This window comes from Branchiostoma lanceolatum, chromosome 3, assembly GCF_035083965.1.
Source record: "Branchiostoma lanceolatum isolate klBraLanc5 chromosome 3, klBraLanc5.hap2, whole genome shotgun sequence".
Classification (NCBI taxonomy): domain Eukaryota; kingdom Metazoa; phylum Chordata; class Leptocardii; order Amphioxiformes; family Branchiostomatidae; genus Branchiostoma; species Branchiostoma lanceolatum.
In genome coordinates this window covers 7,814,989-7,829,692 of record NC_089724.1, presented here as the reverse complement: position 1 = coordinate 7,829,692, position 14,704 = coordinate 7,814,989, and the positions used below count along the sequence as shown (strand labels likewise).

The following is a 14,704-nucleotide window of genomic DNA, read 5'->3' as shown; positions in this document are numbered from 1 at the left end:
CAATGCCTGGTGCAATTTGGTGTACCGGTTGTCTTGTGAGATACCCGCTTTGCAGAAAGAAGGGAATGTTAGATGTAACCTCTTATTCTGAAGTCTTCCATCTTGTAATAGAGAGGCTTACAAAGTCAAAACTGGGAAGACATCCTGAATTGTGATACATTAATTTGAAAGGCTGCCATGTATAGCTTGAGGTACAGACTTTTCCGTAGATTGTAGGGGGGTGTAGGGCTGCAAATTGAGATTATTATTTCTTTCAGCACAACTTGTGGAGTCTTTGTTGCTATAATTTCTGCCCCTATCCACAAACTGTTGATTTATATATGACACATTTTCTTGTACTTGAAATATCATAAGCATAGAAGAGAGTAATGTAATCGTTTTGTAACATCACGATCATTGGAGAAAATGGAGTTTTGAATGAGACTCTTCAGTAATGGCATATAAATGTATGTAGGAACAAGACCTGGAACCCTTTCCATTTAGCATTCAAACTCGATTTAATGGTGTAACGTTACTCATGTCAATTATCTATTTTGGGTTTGGAATCTTGTTTAGTAGAAAGGCCCATGTCATGTAGCCTACAGCTAGTCATTTTGGTCAAGTGCAATAAAAGTCATAAAGAGAGAAAAGAACTTGTGAGAGTCATTCTTTATAGTATAGGTAGAGCAGATATCAAGTTGAAATTTTTAGAGAAATGTCTACCTGGTTAAGGCCTGAAAGAGGAAATTCTACAACAGACCCCCTGAGATAGGGGGTCTGGCACCCAGGCTAGTATTTGCAGGAGCCAATGGAGGCATGCATAGTCCAGTGGTTAGTGATCTTGCCTCTGGAACTAGAAGCCACGAGATCGACCCCAGCTGTGTCGCTCACCCGACGAGCACGCTACCGGAAGGGGTCGCTGACTCGCAGTCCTTAGGACGGGACGTTAAGTCGTGGTCCATTGTTCATTGTGCTTGTCGAAAAGAGCTAGGGGAATTTCCCCGGTACAATGAACCTGTAAATACTGTACATAGTGTCTGTCCCACGACCAGTGAAAGATTAACTCTTCAGTGAGCTAAACTTGATCGAGATACATATAACTTTCCTTTCCATAATCAAAAACACATTTCCAAAGGGATAAATCATGCAATGCATACAGACACAAGGCTTGATGTTGTCATTGGGAAATGACACTTTTATTCTTTGAGCTTTGAACAGGGGTCTCAGGGTAAAATGTTTGAAACATTGATGAAGTTTTAGTACATGCAAGAAGGATCAATCACGATACAAAAATAGTTATCAACATTTCTTACCACACAGCCCCATGAAGAGTTTCAAAAGGCAATTTAACTTAAGGCTTCTCCTTCATTATGGCTGCAATCAAGAGTAATTAGAGTACCATTTTGTAAGTAAGCATACACAAAACAAGCTAATACATGTACAATGAAATGAATGATAACATATGTCCTGTGTTTTGACCTACACTGTCTTCCATTGACTTCCATCACACAATAGTAATGCATAGGTTAGTATAGCATGCACTAGGGCAGGGTCTTGCAATGAAAAATACATTTAACTTATTAATACTGAACTATCTACTTTTCACAAATGAGCAATCCATACATTAACACATAACCTCCATTAACATTAATCCGCCAGGTTACATAAATCTGCCACTTTGAAAAACAGTGGGTTTGAGAGATCTCTAGTGCAGCACCCCCCCGGTATACACAATTTAGATATACAGGAGTATCTTTTCTCGGTGGCATAATTATGTACCCTAGTGGAATTATGTTGGTAGACTTTAATACAAATTCAATCTAACAGTAACAACATACTACTGTCAAGTAACTGTTTGGTTTCTAACTTACTACAAGTACAATTATACTGTATTGCTTCTCTCAGTAAGAACACAAGAATCAAAGCCGTCATATAAAATGAAGTTGTTAACATATAGTGGCTGATCATAAGCAACATTACCATGATGGTACATGTATAACATTGATAAAAATTATCAACCTAAACTTTACTAAACATGTAGCACTTATCCATGTAACAATTTTGACCAATATGGTAAGCCAAGTTCCTAACCACAATTCAAGTTCCTATCCACAGTTCAAGACAGTTATACTAGTGCCAATCATATCAACAGTATACAGAGTACCATACTTCATTTAGTCTTCAACTGCTACCCAGTCTGTTGTTGAGTTAACATACATGTAAAAGTAAAACAAAACTTGCATTGTCACTGTTGGGAATATGAAGTCACAGGACTCAAGAAAAGGTGAGTTTTCTGTGCCTTTTTAGTTACAATACAATAAATTTGGTCCCCCAAAGGTTATATGTTGTAAGCCTTGTATTATATTCACTTTTCTATGATATAACCAAAACACATCATGTACGCAATTTAGCCCACTGCAGGCTTATTGAGGAAAGTTGGCTGTCTGTGTCGCTCCATATCTAGAGGCACTACACCAGACCTTGGAATGATCATTGGACTTTTGGAGAGTGTTAAAAGTTTGGTTTTCAGTGTTTTTCTAGTCAACACTGCATTTTTTTCTTTGTTTATTCTCGATTTTCGTTTAGTCAGTCTTCATGGAAAATGCTTGTATCACTCCAAATGTAATTTTGTACAGTATATTAACAACAATTTTGCCTGGTTCAACCCTAATAACTTTATATTTCCTTATTCTTATCTTCCCAGCTTTTTACGCTTCTCACGGCTGGTCCGTTTAACCACTCAGTGGTCACTTACATATTTTGGTCACACCAAGCATGATTCTGCAAAAATACCATAAACTTGTCTTGTTTGATATGGCACTAAACCTCACAAAATAGATGCACAACTCTTTTTTTTCATCATACATTGGCACTACATGGTCCCTAATTTCATGTTCATACAAAATAGAGAGGAATGAATCTCTACCGTAGTACAGTAAGTTACACAAGTAACACTAGTAAGTGAGATGTCTTGCTACAGCTTGGTGTTCATGTAAGTTACAACTTCATAATGCACCTTTCAGCATTCAATGGTCAAAACTTCAGTCATGGTTCTTAAGTTACTGTACTTACATGTACTCCTGATTCCGAGCCTATAGTCGCAACATTCTTCATAACTTCATAACACCAATACTGCCCAATAGCAAAAAAAAGATATACTGGAACATGAACACTTTCCGCACCTTGAAAAATGTAACTTTAACTTTAAGGCACACCTAATCTGCACATGTCATATTGCTATAGCTTCTACCAGGCTCCACAGTTCGCTGGAGAAATAGTAGAAATTCAGCAAATAGACAGATAACATGCCAGAGGAGTTAGCTGGCCAGGGAGTACAGTTTGCGACCTAGGTCTACTATTTCTCCAGCGACCTGTGGAGCCTGGTAGAGGCTAATATTGCTACGTTGATAATGACTTGAACACACAGCCAGTCTGGTTCATCATGAGAAATGTTATGGTTATGCATATCACTGTGTCAGTTCCAGGTTTCTATTTCAGTGTATCAATCTGTTTAGACATATGAAATGAAATTCACATTTCCAGTAACAACTGAGCTCTATGTAGTAAGTCTACTGCTAACCATCTTCGTTATCAATATCACATAGTCCATATTGTACAAATATCAGCATACTGTGAGAAAATGTTAGCTTGGTCATTAGATAACTGAAGACATGTCCATTCTAGTACGCACAGTATAAGAGGTGGGCCCAGTTCCTTGTCACTTTGGCCCCAAACGATCCAAAGGGGGTTCCCAAATCCAGCCTGAATTTGGGCTATGCAACGTTATGGCAACTACCACGGTATTTCCCTGTACAGGCAACATGCAAGCCTTTACACACTGAGAAGCACATTCATTCTAGTATCCATCCTCCAGGTCATTACAGTTGGCCAAGAGAAGTTTCTCTAGTGCTCCCCTCCGTATTGCTAACATCCTTAGTTTAGAATCCTGGCTATTGGTGGCGTTGGAAAACTGACCACCATGACATCAATCGTTCTTGTCCTTGCCTTTGCCCCTCCAGAGGGGTATGGACACTGACGGTAGCCGGCTGGTCACCGAACTGACCCCAGAACTGACCACTCCATAGCCCGCCGATGGCGCCTGTAAAAAAAAAAGCTTTCTTTAGGAAGGAAGGAAACCAATAGACTGCTTGCTTGAGTCAACTATGAATGTGTAGCCTCCTTCACAGCCTTCAAGGAGCTCTTTGTTTATTCTCAAAGGGTACAGACACGATCTTTGCAGCATAACTAAGTTATAAGAACTTCACCCATATGTTGAAAATCGTGAATCATCGCTCCCACCCAAGAATAAACGAAGGCTACGAAGGAGGCTAATGAATGCATCAGTGTGTCTGTTAGTTGGTCAATGGTGTGTGCATGCACACTTCTAGTACGTTGCAATTGTTAGTTCACAAAAGTTCAATACATACAGTTATAGCTATTGAGGTGTACTCAGCTTCAATGTAAGTAATTCAGTCAAAATTCTACACTTAATCCAATTATTGGTACAATATATAGAATTATAGAATAGAATATAGAACACAGCTTACAAGACCCCATAATGAAAACCTTTATACATTGAAGAGTGTTTGACAGCTAAACAACAACAGACTAGGGGGGATTCAAAACCTCAAACTTGGAGCAACGTTTGCTACCCATAGAGCAATGCATGCCCATATACTCTGTAATCAAGAAGTACACAAACTTTCTACGCTTGAAAGTTCAATTGTGTTGGTAGAAGTCATTCTGAATCAAAGTTTAACTGCAATTGCTAACACAAAAACTGTCCCTAAACAGAGATGGGGGGCGCCATAGACTTTCTGCAACATATGATCCACTGCTCATCGAGTCACGTGTTCTATCTGCATAACGTGACGTCACAGAAGCAGTGGATTGCTCATTCCTTGACAAAGACTGGAGCTGATCAGGCGAAAATTTGGGTCCAATTTCTGTGTTGGCAATTGCAGTTCAACAAAGATTTAGAACAAACTTTCTAGTTCCCATATTTGGTTTACCTTTGTGACGACGCTGTAGCTGGTGCCTGCTACCCACTTGATCCCGCTGAAGCCCATCCCGAGTGCCCCTGTTGCCGTGTTGTACACTCCAGACCCCACTTTCCGCACGATTCCGGGCTGTTCACCAGGCTTTTCTACAGGAACATAGATACACCATCATGAAATGAAATACTGTAATGCAGAAAAAGTTCCAGTGGTTTTATGTTCACAGCTTTCGCGGTGAACTCTTCACAGCAAACTTAAAACCACCGCGAAAGGTGTTTCCATTATGTGACTGTAGTGCTACTATTGTGTCAAATGCAAACTACCTGCAAACATTTCTGCATCTACAGTATGCTGTACATACTGTATTAGATTTGTGTGGCTGTCAGAGTTCATACAAATTACATCTACCATGCACATATTTAGCAAAAGGTGCACTGAAGTCCAGTGGGTTTTATTTTCCAATAGATAATAATTTTCGAAAGGAAAAAAATGCACACTACTTCACAGTTTACGATCAAGGAGGTTTTAAGTACCCACTAGTTCCGCTTTCTTCAAAAAGCATTCTGTATTCTACTTAACTTCAATTGTGCAGATTTATTCAACTAAATGTGTGCCAAATTAGATAAACTTGCAAATTTTTCAGCTATTCCACTGGACTACTAGTACTTTTAGACGACCGATGATGATGATGCAAAGACGACCGCGGATCATGATGATGACAACTAGCACTACATATCTACTGCGTGCTATTATTGAGGGAACATGTATATCATAATAATACCTTCTTTTGGAGGCTGTCCATCTCCAGCTGGTTCTTTCACGCTCTCCACCGTTCTTGTTGCGTCGTCTTCTTCCTCAAACATGAACTCCTCTGTCTGTCAGGAGAGAAATGATACTTCAGCCAACACTAAATTAATTAACTTCTCCAAAATGTAATCTCCAAGTAACCATGGTTAGCAAGTGAATTTTTTGAGCCAGCGGTCACTACAGAGGCTGGTACTCAGGCTAATCTCCAAGCAGATTTACCGGCATATTTCAAACAACATCCTATTTCAAACAGCATCCAATTCCAAAGGAAAAAAAAAATTCCAAAAAGTCAGTTGGATACTCATACTGTCATGCCACTTGTAAAACAGGTTGGAGATTATTAGAATTTCACAGCCTGGAATCTAATCTTGTTAGCTTGAGTACACTAATCTCCAGGAAGAGGTTGGGCTCTGGTTGGTTTTTGACATGTTTTTTTAGGCGTTTTTGTCATGCTTTCTAAACACCTAAAACATGTCAAAAACCAGCCAGACCCATTCCTCTGCTTGGAGAGTAGAGTCTGCTTTCAATGGTCCATGCCAGGGAAGCGACCATTGGAAGCGGACTACAGCTAACAAAACTTCATGCTTTGGTGTAACAAGTGCTAATGACAAGCTCATTAGCTTTCTAGTGGGAGGTCAATAAAAGATTAGCGCCAAAAATAAACCCTGGGTGTGGAAGACACAGGCCTGAAAGACTTTAAAATTTCAGTGTACATGTATTTACATATGTGTTAACACTGTTACATCTCTTATTGTCTTTCTAAACAGTTGTGGTCTGGCTGTATAAACAACAACTAGGGACTTCCCCTGAACAGGAAGAATGACTGGCAAAGATAAAAATAAGGAGGTTAAAAACTATTTCACACAAAAATGAGGGGACAGAAAACAATGATTACAATTTTGCATAGCTTTTTTGTCACAAATGGAAACAAAGTGGGCAAAATATGAAGGACATTGGAAAATAAATATGCATGGACACAATTGACATGCAAATCATTTGCAAAGCCTTTTCACACAAATTATGCACCTTTATAATCTATGCAACCCCATTTTCGAGTTGACCCCTTGTTGGTGGGGGGGGGGGGCGGCACTCCACAGTTCATTTACAAAAGATGATGCAATCTAAACTAAAACATATCACATGTCAGTGCACACAAAACTTGTCTTGCTTGATGAAATTCAATTTTACACGACGATGACATTTTGAGGTCAAACCCAAAACGTTACCTTGACTTTGGTCGGTGATCCCTTCCCCCTCATCACAAGATGGTCCTCCATACCGCCTTCTGCCCTCATATCTTGGTGTCCAGAGAGTCAAGGAAGCTGCAACTTGAGCTGGGACCAGCAAACGTGGAGCTTGAAGGGCCGAGGGATGTGTAGAAACCACAAAATGAAGCCCAAAGTTGATACAGAGACGACCACAGTGAAGAGAATCGATGATGGCGCAATCACAACAACAAACCTCTGCTTTGACAAACGACAAACTGGGCTTCAAAATACAAACTCTACACACTCAGGTACCCCAGGAAATACTCGGTGGGTCTTTGGTCCTCCTAAATATGTGGAAATCAGCGAAAATTCTGCAACAGATGACCCAGAATTAATGGAGGAAAACCCGAGGTCTAGATCCGCTAGCCCTACCGACTCCAGGGCGCGCGACGTGGCGCAAACAAGCCAGCTGGATTTCATTAGAGCGAACCATTATATTAATAGGGGTATTGTATCAAGTATCTTTTATAATAATTCCATACAAATGTATGAAAAAGCAAATTGTGCATATATTAGGCAATGATAATAGTATTTATAGAATATCACACTATTATAGTGTACTGTTTGTAATGTAAAGAAAATCTACTTGGAGGATATTCAAACAACGTCCCCGTTATTGTAAATAGACGGTCCCAGTGTTTCCCCACTTCAGACGCTGGGGTCCGTCTGCAGACTGGGTCAGGGTGACATTCTAGCACACGGGCACGCACGTATTGCATGTACTCCAGTACGTTTGCACGGCAAATCAAAACAACAACAAAGTACGGGAAACCTCAAGCAACGGTTAAGGTATCAGGTTATTACAAGTAACGTTAGATGTGTAAAAGTTTTATGTCGCAGTCTGCTTTTGAAGTTAGAGGTAACCGTTAGATCACATGAGTATATGGATGATTATATGGATGACATTCTCTGGGAACCACAAAACTGATGCGAGCGTGCGAATAAATAAAAAATTGCACAAAAAAAGTCACTTTCATTATGAAATCTACGCATGGAAGGAAGGAAATCCAAGGATATCCGGATAATAGATTCTTCATTTTTGTTCTTTCATAATTCTTTGACTTTGGAATTGACTTTGGCATTCTACGCCATTAGTTGTCCGTTTTCCGAAATATTTTTTTTTTCAATTTACAGCAAATATCTATCATATTGCAGCTGCTATGTATGATTTACAGTAGGGCCGAAAACTTTTGTTGTTGTTGTTAACTACATGATCATAAAAGGACGAAAATTGATTATCAAATCAATAATTAGCCTAACTGTTCAAAAGAGGATAGGAAGGACCCATTATACTCGACATAGCGTACCTATTGATATTGGTTGCATACTATCATATGATATAAAAAATATCGACAGAATTCAGCCTCTCATGCTCCTCATTGGCTATGATAGAAGGTTTCTCACTCACTCAGTCACCCACCAAAAAAAATTGATCCGAATCCTTAATCAATTCATCTACATGTATATACCGAGCTGCAGTATCATATGGCTTTATTTCATACACAATACAGTATATGGAACCTGCAAGGTATATATACTTACGAAAATCATAGTTAGTGCAAGCCGACAAACTTTGAATTCATGTAGTCTGCGTCACGTCAAAATGGTTCGTTGAGTACGAACAGTCAATCTACAAATGCAACAAGACACAAATGATTTATCGCTGGTGGTACAAGCAAGCCTGAAGACAACGGGGCCACATATATGGCTATGGGTGCATGTATTTAGTAGCAGTGAAGTTGAGAACTTCGTTACAAGGGATTCTGATAATACATTTTCTCGCACTTCACCTGCATAACCGGCCGCTATTCGCATATTTTGGCACTCAGGCAACGTCGGCATTTTAAGCCGGCCTTCAAACGTGTGATTTAACAGTAGGTACCCAGCAGATATATAGCTAGGTAATCGCATTGTTCATTCGTGAGTTGCTTGTGCATAACTATGAAAAATATCCGTTATCTATCAATGTTTAGGGTAGTCCGTTCAGTTAACATTGTAACTGATTTCAAAGGGAGCCCTTTCATAACGGTATTTGCCAATTGCAAGCATTAGTTATAACATGCTTTTTTTCCAACTGATTATAAGACTATATAACGTATAGCTTGGAGCAGGTTCGGTATGGACCTTAACCAGAAATGGTATGGTTATCTATCGTTAGGACATGCATGGTGTGAGGTGTTATTTAGCCTTTACCAGGACGTGGCAAACTGTACTTATCGGCTGGCCAACTTCTATAGTATGTTATCTGTCTATTTGGCCGACTGAGTTTCTTCTCTTTCCAGCCACGTCTGGGGCCTGGTAGAGGCTAGGTGTTATTCACTGGGCTTATGATACACTATTGCTGATAACTTCTTTTTGTACTGGGTCATTTGTGCAGCCAGCCAGTAACATAACCTTTGGGCCTAATCGTTCGTGGCTTTGCACAAACGGCCCAGTACAAAAAGAAGCCATCAGCAAAAGTGTATCATAAGCCCCCCAAAGGCCCAGAGAGCCTGCTATGGAGGCTACAGTGACCGGCCGGTCCTAAGCCCAGAGCAGTAGTCCCATCACGGCACAGACCACCAGGAGCAGGGGGTGGACGGACACACAGGCGCAGGAGGAGTCTCGGAACGGGTTACCTGTGGGGCGGCACAGATACAGAGAACATCATTACTCAAATCTGGAAATGATCACGCTGGTTTCATTTTCGCGATTTTATGTTCACCGAGATATCATGACACCACGAAAATGTTTCCGAGTATTGCTACTTTACTACAGAATTGTCAACTTGAAATACCGCTTAACCTCCTTGCAGGCTTTTGAAATTCAGTCCCGCGAAGATAAACGAATTTAGTATTCGTATAAACTTTACGAATACTAAACTAGAGGCTTCTTTGTGGACCACATGACCGGGACAAAGGGGTGTCAGCAAATTGAAATTTCCATAGACCCTCAAAACATATGAAAACGTAAGAGGCAATTACGCAGCACAGTCGGCTCCCGGGGATCGAACCCGGGCCCGCCAGCGCACAGACCGCACGCACTAACCGCCCAGGCTAAAAAGATATGTGGCGCTTGAACCAAACTGTAAAAATTTGATTGCATGTCATACTGATGTTAACATACGTTACATACATTATCTCGATGCATATGGTTGAGGATATCTGGTAAAGAGATTTACTTTGAGAAGTATAGATGATAAGAAATGTTGTAAATATACATTATGAAACTAAATCTCTTTTATATACATCATCATCATCATATACATATGTGAAGTACATATAAACGGTACGTACTACAGAGTCCTCCCATGGAACAGTTGTCTCCCTGTCTGCATTCTGCACAGCGTTCTCCCAGCATGTATGGCTTCCGACCGACAAAGTTGCCTCTGGAGCATGAAAGAAGAGACATATGTACATGAAAAAATATTTAAAGGGGGAAGGTCAAGCAAAAGAAAGAAAAAGTAGTGGCGGTCAAAGAAATTGCTGGCCTCCCAAGCAGATAGATGACCAGTGTGAAATAGGTGAACCCTAGCTCAAATGGTTCCGTAGTTACAGAACACAACGTGAAATCTGGATGGACCCTATAACTAGCTATAGGTCACGGACCTGGGCCCGCAGCGTGAAATGGATGAACTAGCTACCTGGGTCCGTAGTACAGATGACCAGTGTATGATAACCCTATCTCAAGGGTCCGTAGTTACAGATGACAAGCGTGTCACGATGAATAGTCCTCGGTCTGTAGTTAACGTTACAGACGACCAGTGTGTGATAACCCTAGCTCACCTGGGTCCGTAGTTACAGACGACCAGTGTGTGATAACCCTAGCTCACCTGGGTCCGTAGTTACAGACGACCAGTGTGTGATAACCCTAGCTCACCTGGGTCCGTAGTTACAGACGACCAGTGTGTGATAACCCTAGCTCACCTGGGTCCGTAGTTACAGATGACCAGTGTGTGATAACCCTATCTCACCTGGGTCCGTAGCTACAGATGACCAGTGTGTGATAAGTTATAACCCTAGCTTACCGGGGTCCGTAGTTACAGACTACCCGGTGTGTGATAACCCTAGCCCACCTGGGTCCGTAGTTACAGATGACCAGTGTGATAACCCTAGCTCACCTGGGTCCGTAGTTACAGACGACCAGTATGGCGTCGGTCATCCCGGTGCCCTCCACACTGTCGCACTCCGTGGCGCCACAGCCCACCTTATAGCTGTCCGCCCACACCACCTGTTTCACAACAATATGAAGTATATAGATTACATTTCAATCGAAGAAAAAGATATGCAAATAGCAATTTGTCTGATTTCAGTGAAATGCAAACATTACATGCCATGTAATAAGTACATAATTTTGCTGATTCGTCCATTTGGTTTGAGACTTCGCTTGGGAATTCGAAATGGGGTGCATGGTATCATGAGTGCTAACAGCGTGCAGCTGCATGCAGAATAAAACGTCAAGGCAAATTATTCAAGACATAGCTACCCAGACACCAAATGTCATCACAGACGGGTTCTTAAATTATGCTGACAAATATCCGGGAACACACTAACCAATACTTACATTTTTCCTGGCTGAGGTAAAAATATTTTACTGGAAATAAAGACGTCACTGTAACTTCCCTACAGCCATTAATTCTCTCCACGCAGAGGAGGGGTTCCGGCTGTTTTTTGACGTGTTTTTATGCGTTTTTATCGGGCTTTCTACTTTCTCATGGGGTTTGTAGAAACAAGAAATACATGACAGTGGAAAGCCCGACAAAAACGCATAAAAAACTTCAAAACCCCTCCTGCTTGGAGAGCAAGCCATTATTGATTGTGTTCATATCTTTACCTTTTTCTGTTCGTATTCATGATGACAGTGTCAGTCTTTGTTCCATCCGGACTATGATGAGGGCCCGGCGGACCGAAGCCAGCTTAAGCCCCTGTCACACTTGTGCGTATATACAAGTCCACATGGGTTGCGTATTAACATTTTTTTGGTTTAGGTTAGGTTTGCAGCCGAATAAGCGATTTCTTAGGTTCGATCACTAGGGTGCACAACGAAGGGTCAAAGTAAAAAAACAACCTTTTCCCCGAAAACCTTACTTAAACCAAAAAATGTTAATGCGCTACTCACGCCCACATGAATATACGCACAGGTGTGACAGGGCCCTTACCTGCGTGTAATGTCCGCACGCTTTCCCGTCCTTGCACGTGTCGTTGTAGATGTCGTAGTCCGCGACCTCGTCTGCCCAGCGCCCCACGGCGTCGAACCAGTTCAGCTCGGGTGCCGTGGTCATGTAGATGTTCTCCCCCACCGTGGTGAACCCCGGCCCGATATAGTCCAGGTCGGGGTTGTGTCCTCCCTTGCACTGCTCCGCGAACTCCTGAGCCTTCTCCGCAAGGCCCTCGTCCCACGACTCAAGAAAGTGAAATTTATGATATAGTTAGGAATGCTTGGAAGTTTGGAACAAGTAGGATCGTAGGGCAAAGTAATTTACTGATCCTGACTGGCCATCACAATATTAGCGGTTGAGAGTGGCTGGATGTCCGTCAAATATCTGAATTCTGATGTTTTTGTTTTGCATTTTTACGTTTTGACGGTGGTGGGTACGGACACGGAGTCGGTTTATTATATGGCAATGTTGGTGACATGTGTCAACATTTTATGTCATTTTTTCTTCTATCTACCTGCAATTAGTTTTATCAACTTTAAATTTTCTTATACTGCGTGCGTGTTAGACGAAAAGTCTCGACGCAAAGCCGCACGATATTTTCTAGCCCTCCTACGTCCCCACAAAATGTCCTAAGCTGATGAGACGTCGGGCACTAGTATACTCCGCCTATACCGAGATAACAATGACAACAGACACTCAAGTACTCGAGAGATCAGTTGCTTTTCATGATCGACTCGTTGTTGACTCTCGATAAAGCCTCGGCATCAATGACTGCGTACCGCCCGGCCTTTAGCTATAGCGTAATGCCATCATGGGGTGTGGCATCAGGAAGTCGGCTCTTAAGGTTGTTGTCGAAAAAAACCAGCACATCTATGATCTATATATCCGGTAGAACTACTCGGTGTTGAGATTTCTGCGTGCCCGTTGCATCGCCAATTGACTGGTGGCATACATTGCAGAGGGAACGTTTTGAACCGTCTGTATGCGTGAACAAGCTTAGAGACACAATTTCAAATTGTAAGAAGCAGAGCGGCATATTTTGTCTCCAATCTTAAATACTACCTATAACCAAACGGACGACGAAGGCGCCAAAAAAGAAAAGCTGGCCCTAAAACATGTGCTTAGAGATTCATGTATATCGTAAATCTTTATTTTAGATAAACAAAAACTGCTGCAGCTACTTAAACTTTAAATCCGGATTAAGTTGGAGGTATAAATGATTGAAGTAAATGATTGTGGATTAGGGTAATCTTACCATGTATTTCATGTTGCTAGCAGACGGCGCGACACCGGCCCGCACCTGGTTGTGAAGATGGACGACTTCGTGATAGTCAATGTCATCAACGTCGCGTCTTGACCTTAAACGACCTTGTCCCAGAGCGGAGGACGCAACCAAATCGACATCTTCCACCTTCAGATCACAGGATGACGTCTCCTTGGTGCATGTTGTAGGACTCAAGATGAACAGTGTCGCAAAGGCCCAAAGTAGCACAGAAAACATGATGAAAGCGCTTTTTTGTTCACCCCTACTGGTGACAACAAATGTTACACTGAATTTTGCTGCCGTTTTTGTCTTATAAGTAGGGCAGAGCGGAGCTAAAATTCCGTTACCTGGAAACGGTTATGTTTGATACAATAGCACTAAGCACACTTCGGAACCTCTCATGATATGATCCTGTTTGAATGAAATGTTGAGAGAGGCTTTGGTACTCAAATTTCCCAAGTAGCATGGAATGTGCGTGGAGATATTTTATATGAAACTTGTCCACAGGATCTCCGTACAGGCGAATAAAAGAGATAGGAGTTTGCAATTGATCATGACACTTTTAATATCTTCATTTCTTATTTTTCTTCTTCTTCACGAAATTAGAAGAAACCCGAAAGTAAAGGAAACACTACCAAAGTTCATGATCGATATGGTATTGTTACAAGCAAATCCTCAATATTTTGTCCCATACATTGAACCCTGTTAGAAGTAACCCTTGATAAATGAAAAATTGCCTTCTTAACCTACAAGAGCAACAAGTTCCTGGTTCTAATTCCTGGAATAAAATGTCTAGAACGGAAGCTGTGGTTTGTTGTTTTGTAAACTCACATTGCCCGAGAATAGTGACGTCATAGGTTAAGGATGGTTGTCAAGAGTGACATCCGGGAGTGTTTGAAGATGACGTGATCATTCTTTTTTAAGCTAATCTCTCGAAAAACACTTGATTCTCCGGCGATCACTTTTGAAGTGATTGGTGAAAAATACGATACTCGAAGTCATGACAATCTAAGTGCGATTCTACCTTAAAGGTTAAGGAGGCGGTTTCAAAATTAATCTCACTTTCTCCCTACTCCCGTTACATCTCCGGGTTGGTCATACCACTTTCTTGTGTTCGGGCCGCCTCCATCAAGATGTGTAAGTAGAGGTGGCAAAATTAGTTGTTCTTTGTTTGCGTTAACAACGTGTATATACCCTTTACAACTAAAGCCCCTGTCACACTTGTGCGTATATACAAGTCCGCATGAGTTGC

General features: G+C 41.4%; 2 protein-coding genes across 3 annotated transcripts; both read right to left on the bottom strand.

Annotated features, from left to right (window-relative positions):
- Positions 1-1,147: 1,147 nt before the first annotated feature.
- Positions 1,148-7,469, bottom strand: LOC136429971 (transmembrane protein 263-B-like). 2 transcript variants are annotated; one of them, XM_066420160.1, is made up of 5 exons: positions 7,296-7,469; positions 7,010-7,138; positions 5,758-5,851; positions 4,992-5,125; positions 1,148-4,078 (listed from the first exon to the last, which is right to left on the bottom strand). In XM_066420160.1, exons 2-5 carry the CDS (start codon positions 7,076-7,078, stop codon positions 3,965-3,967), a joined length of 411 nt encoding a protein of 136 aa, XP_066276257.1. In that variant the 5' UTR covers positions 7,079-7,138; positions 7,296-7,469; the 3' UTR covers positions 1,148-3,964. The 2 variants fall into 2 exon arrangements, with proteins under 2 accessions (XP_066276257.1, XP_066276256.1); XM_066420159.1 differs by having other exon boundaries at positions 7,010-7,469.
- Positions 7,470-8,509: 1,040 nt separating this feature from the next.
- Positions 8,510-13,763, bottom strand: LOC136429970 (glioma pathogenesis-related protein 1-like). Its single transcript, XM_066420158.1, has 5 exons — positions 13,444-13,763; positions 12,189-12,431; positions 11,151-11,260; positions 10,327-10,418; positions 8,510-9,669 (listed from the first exon to the last, which is right to left on the bottom strand). The coding sequence occupies exons 1-5, from the start codon at positions 13,687-13,689 to the stop codon at positions 9,575-9,577; spliced, it is 786 nt and encodes a 261-aa protein (XP_066276255.1). The 5' UTR covers positions 13,690-13,763; the 3' UTR covers positions 8,510-9,574.
- Between the last annotated feature and the right edge of the window lie 941 nt (positions 13,764-14,704).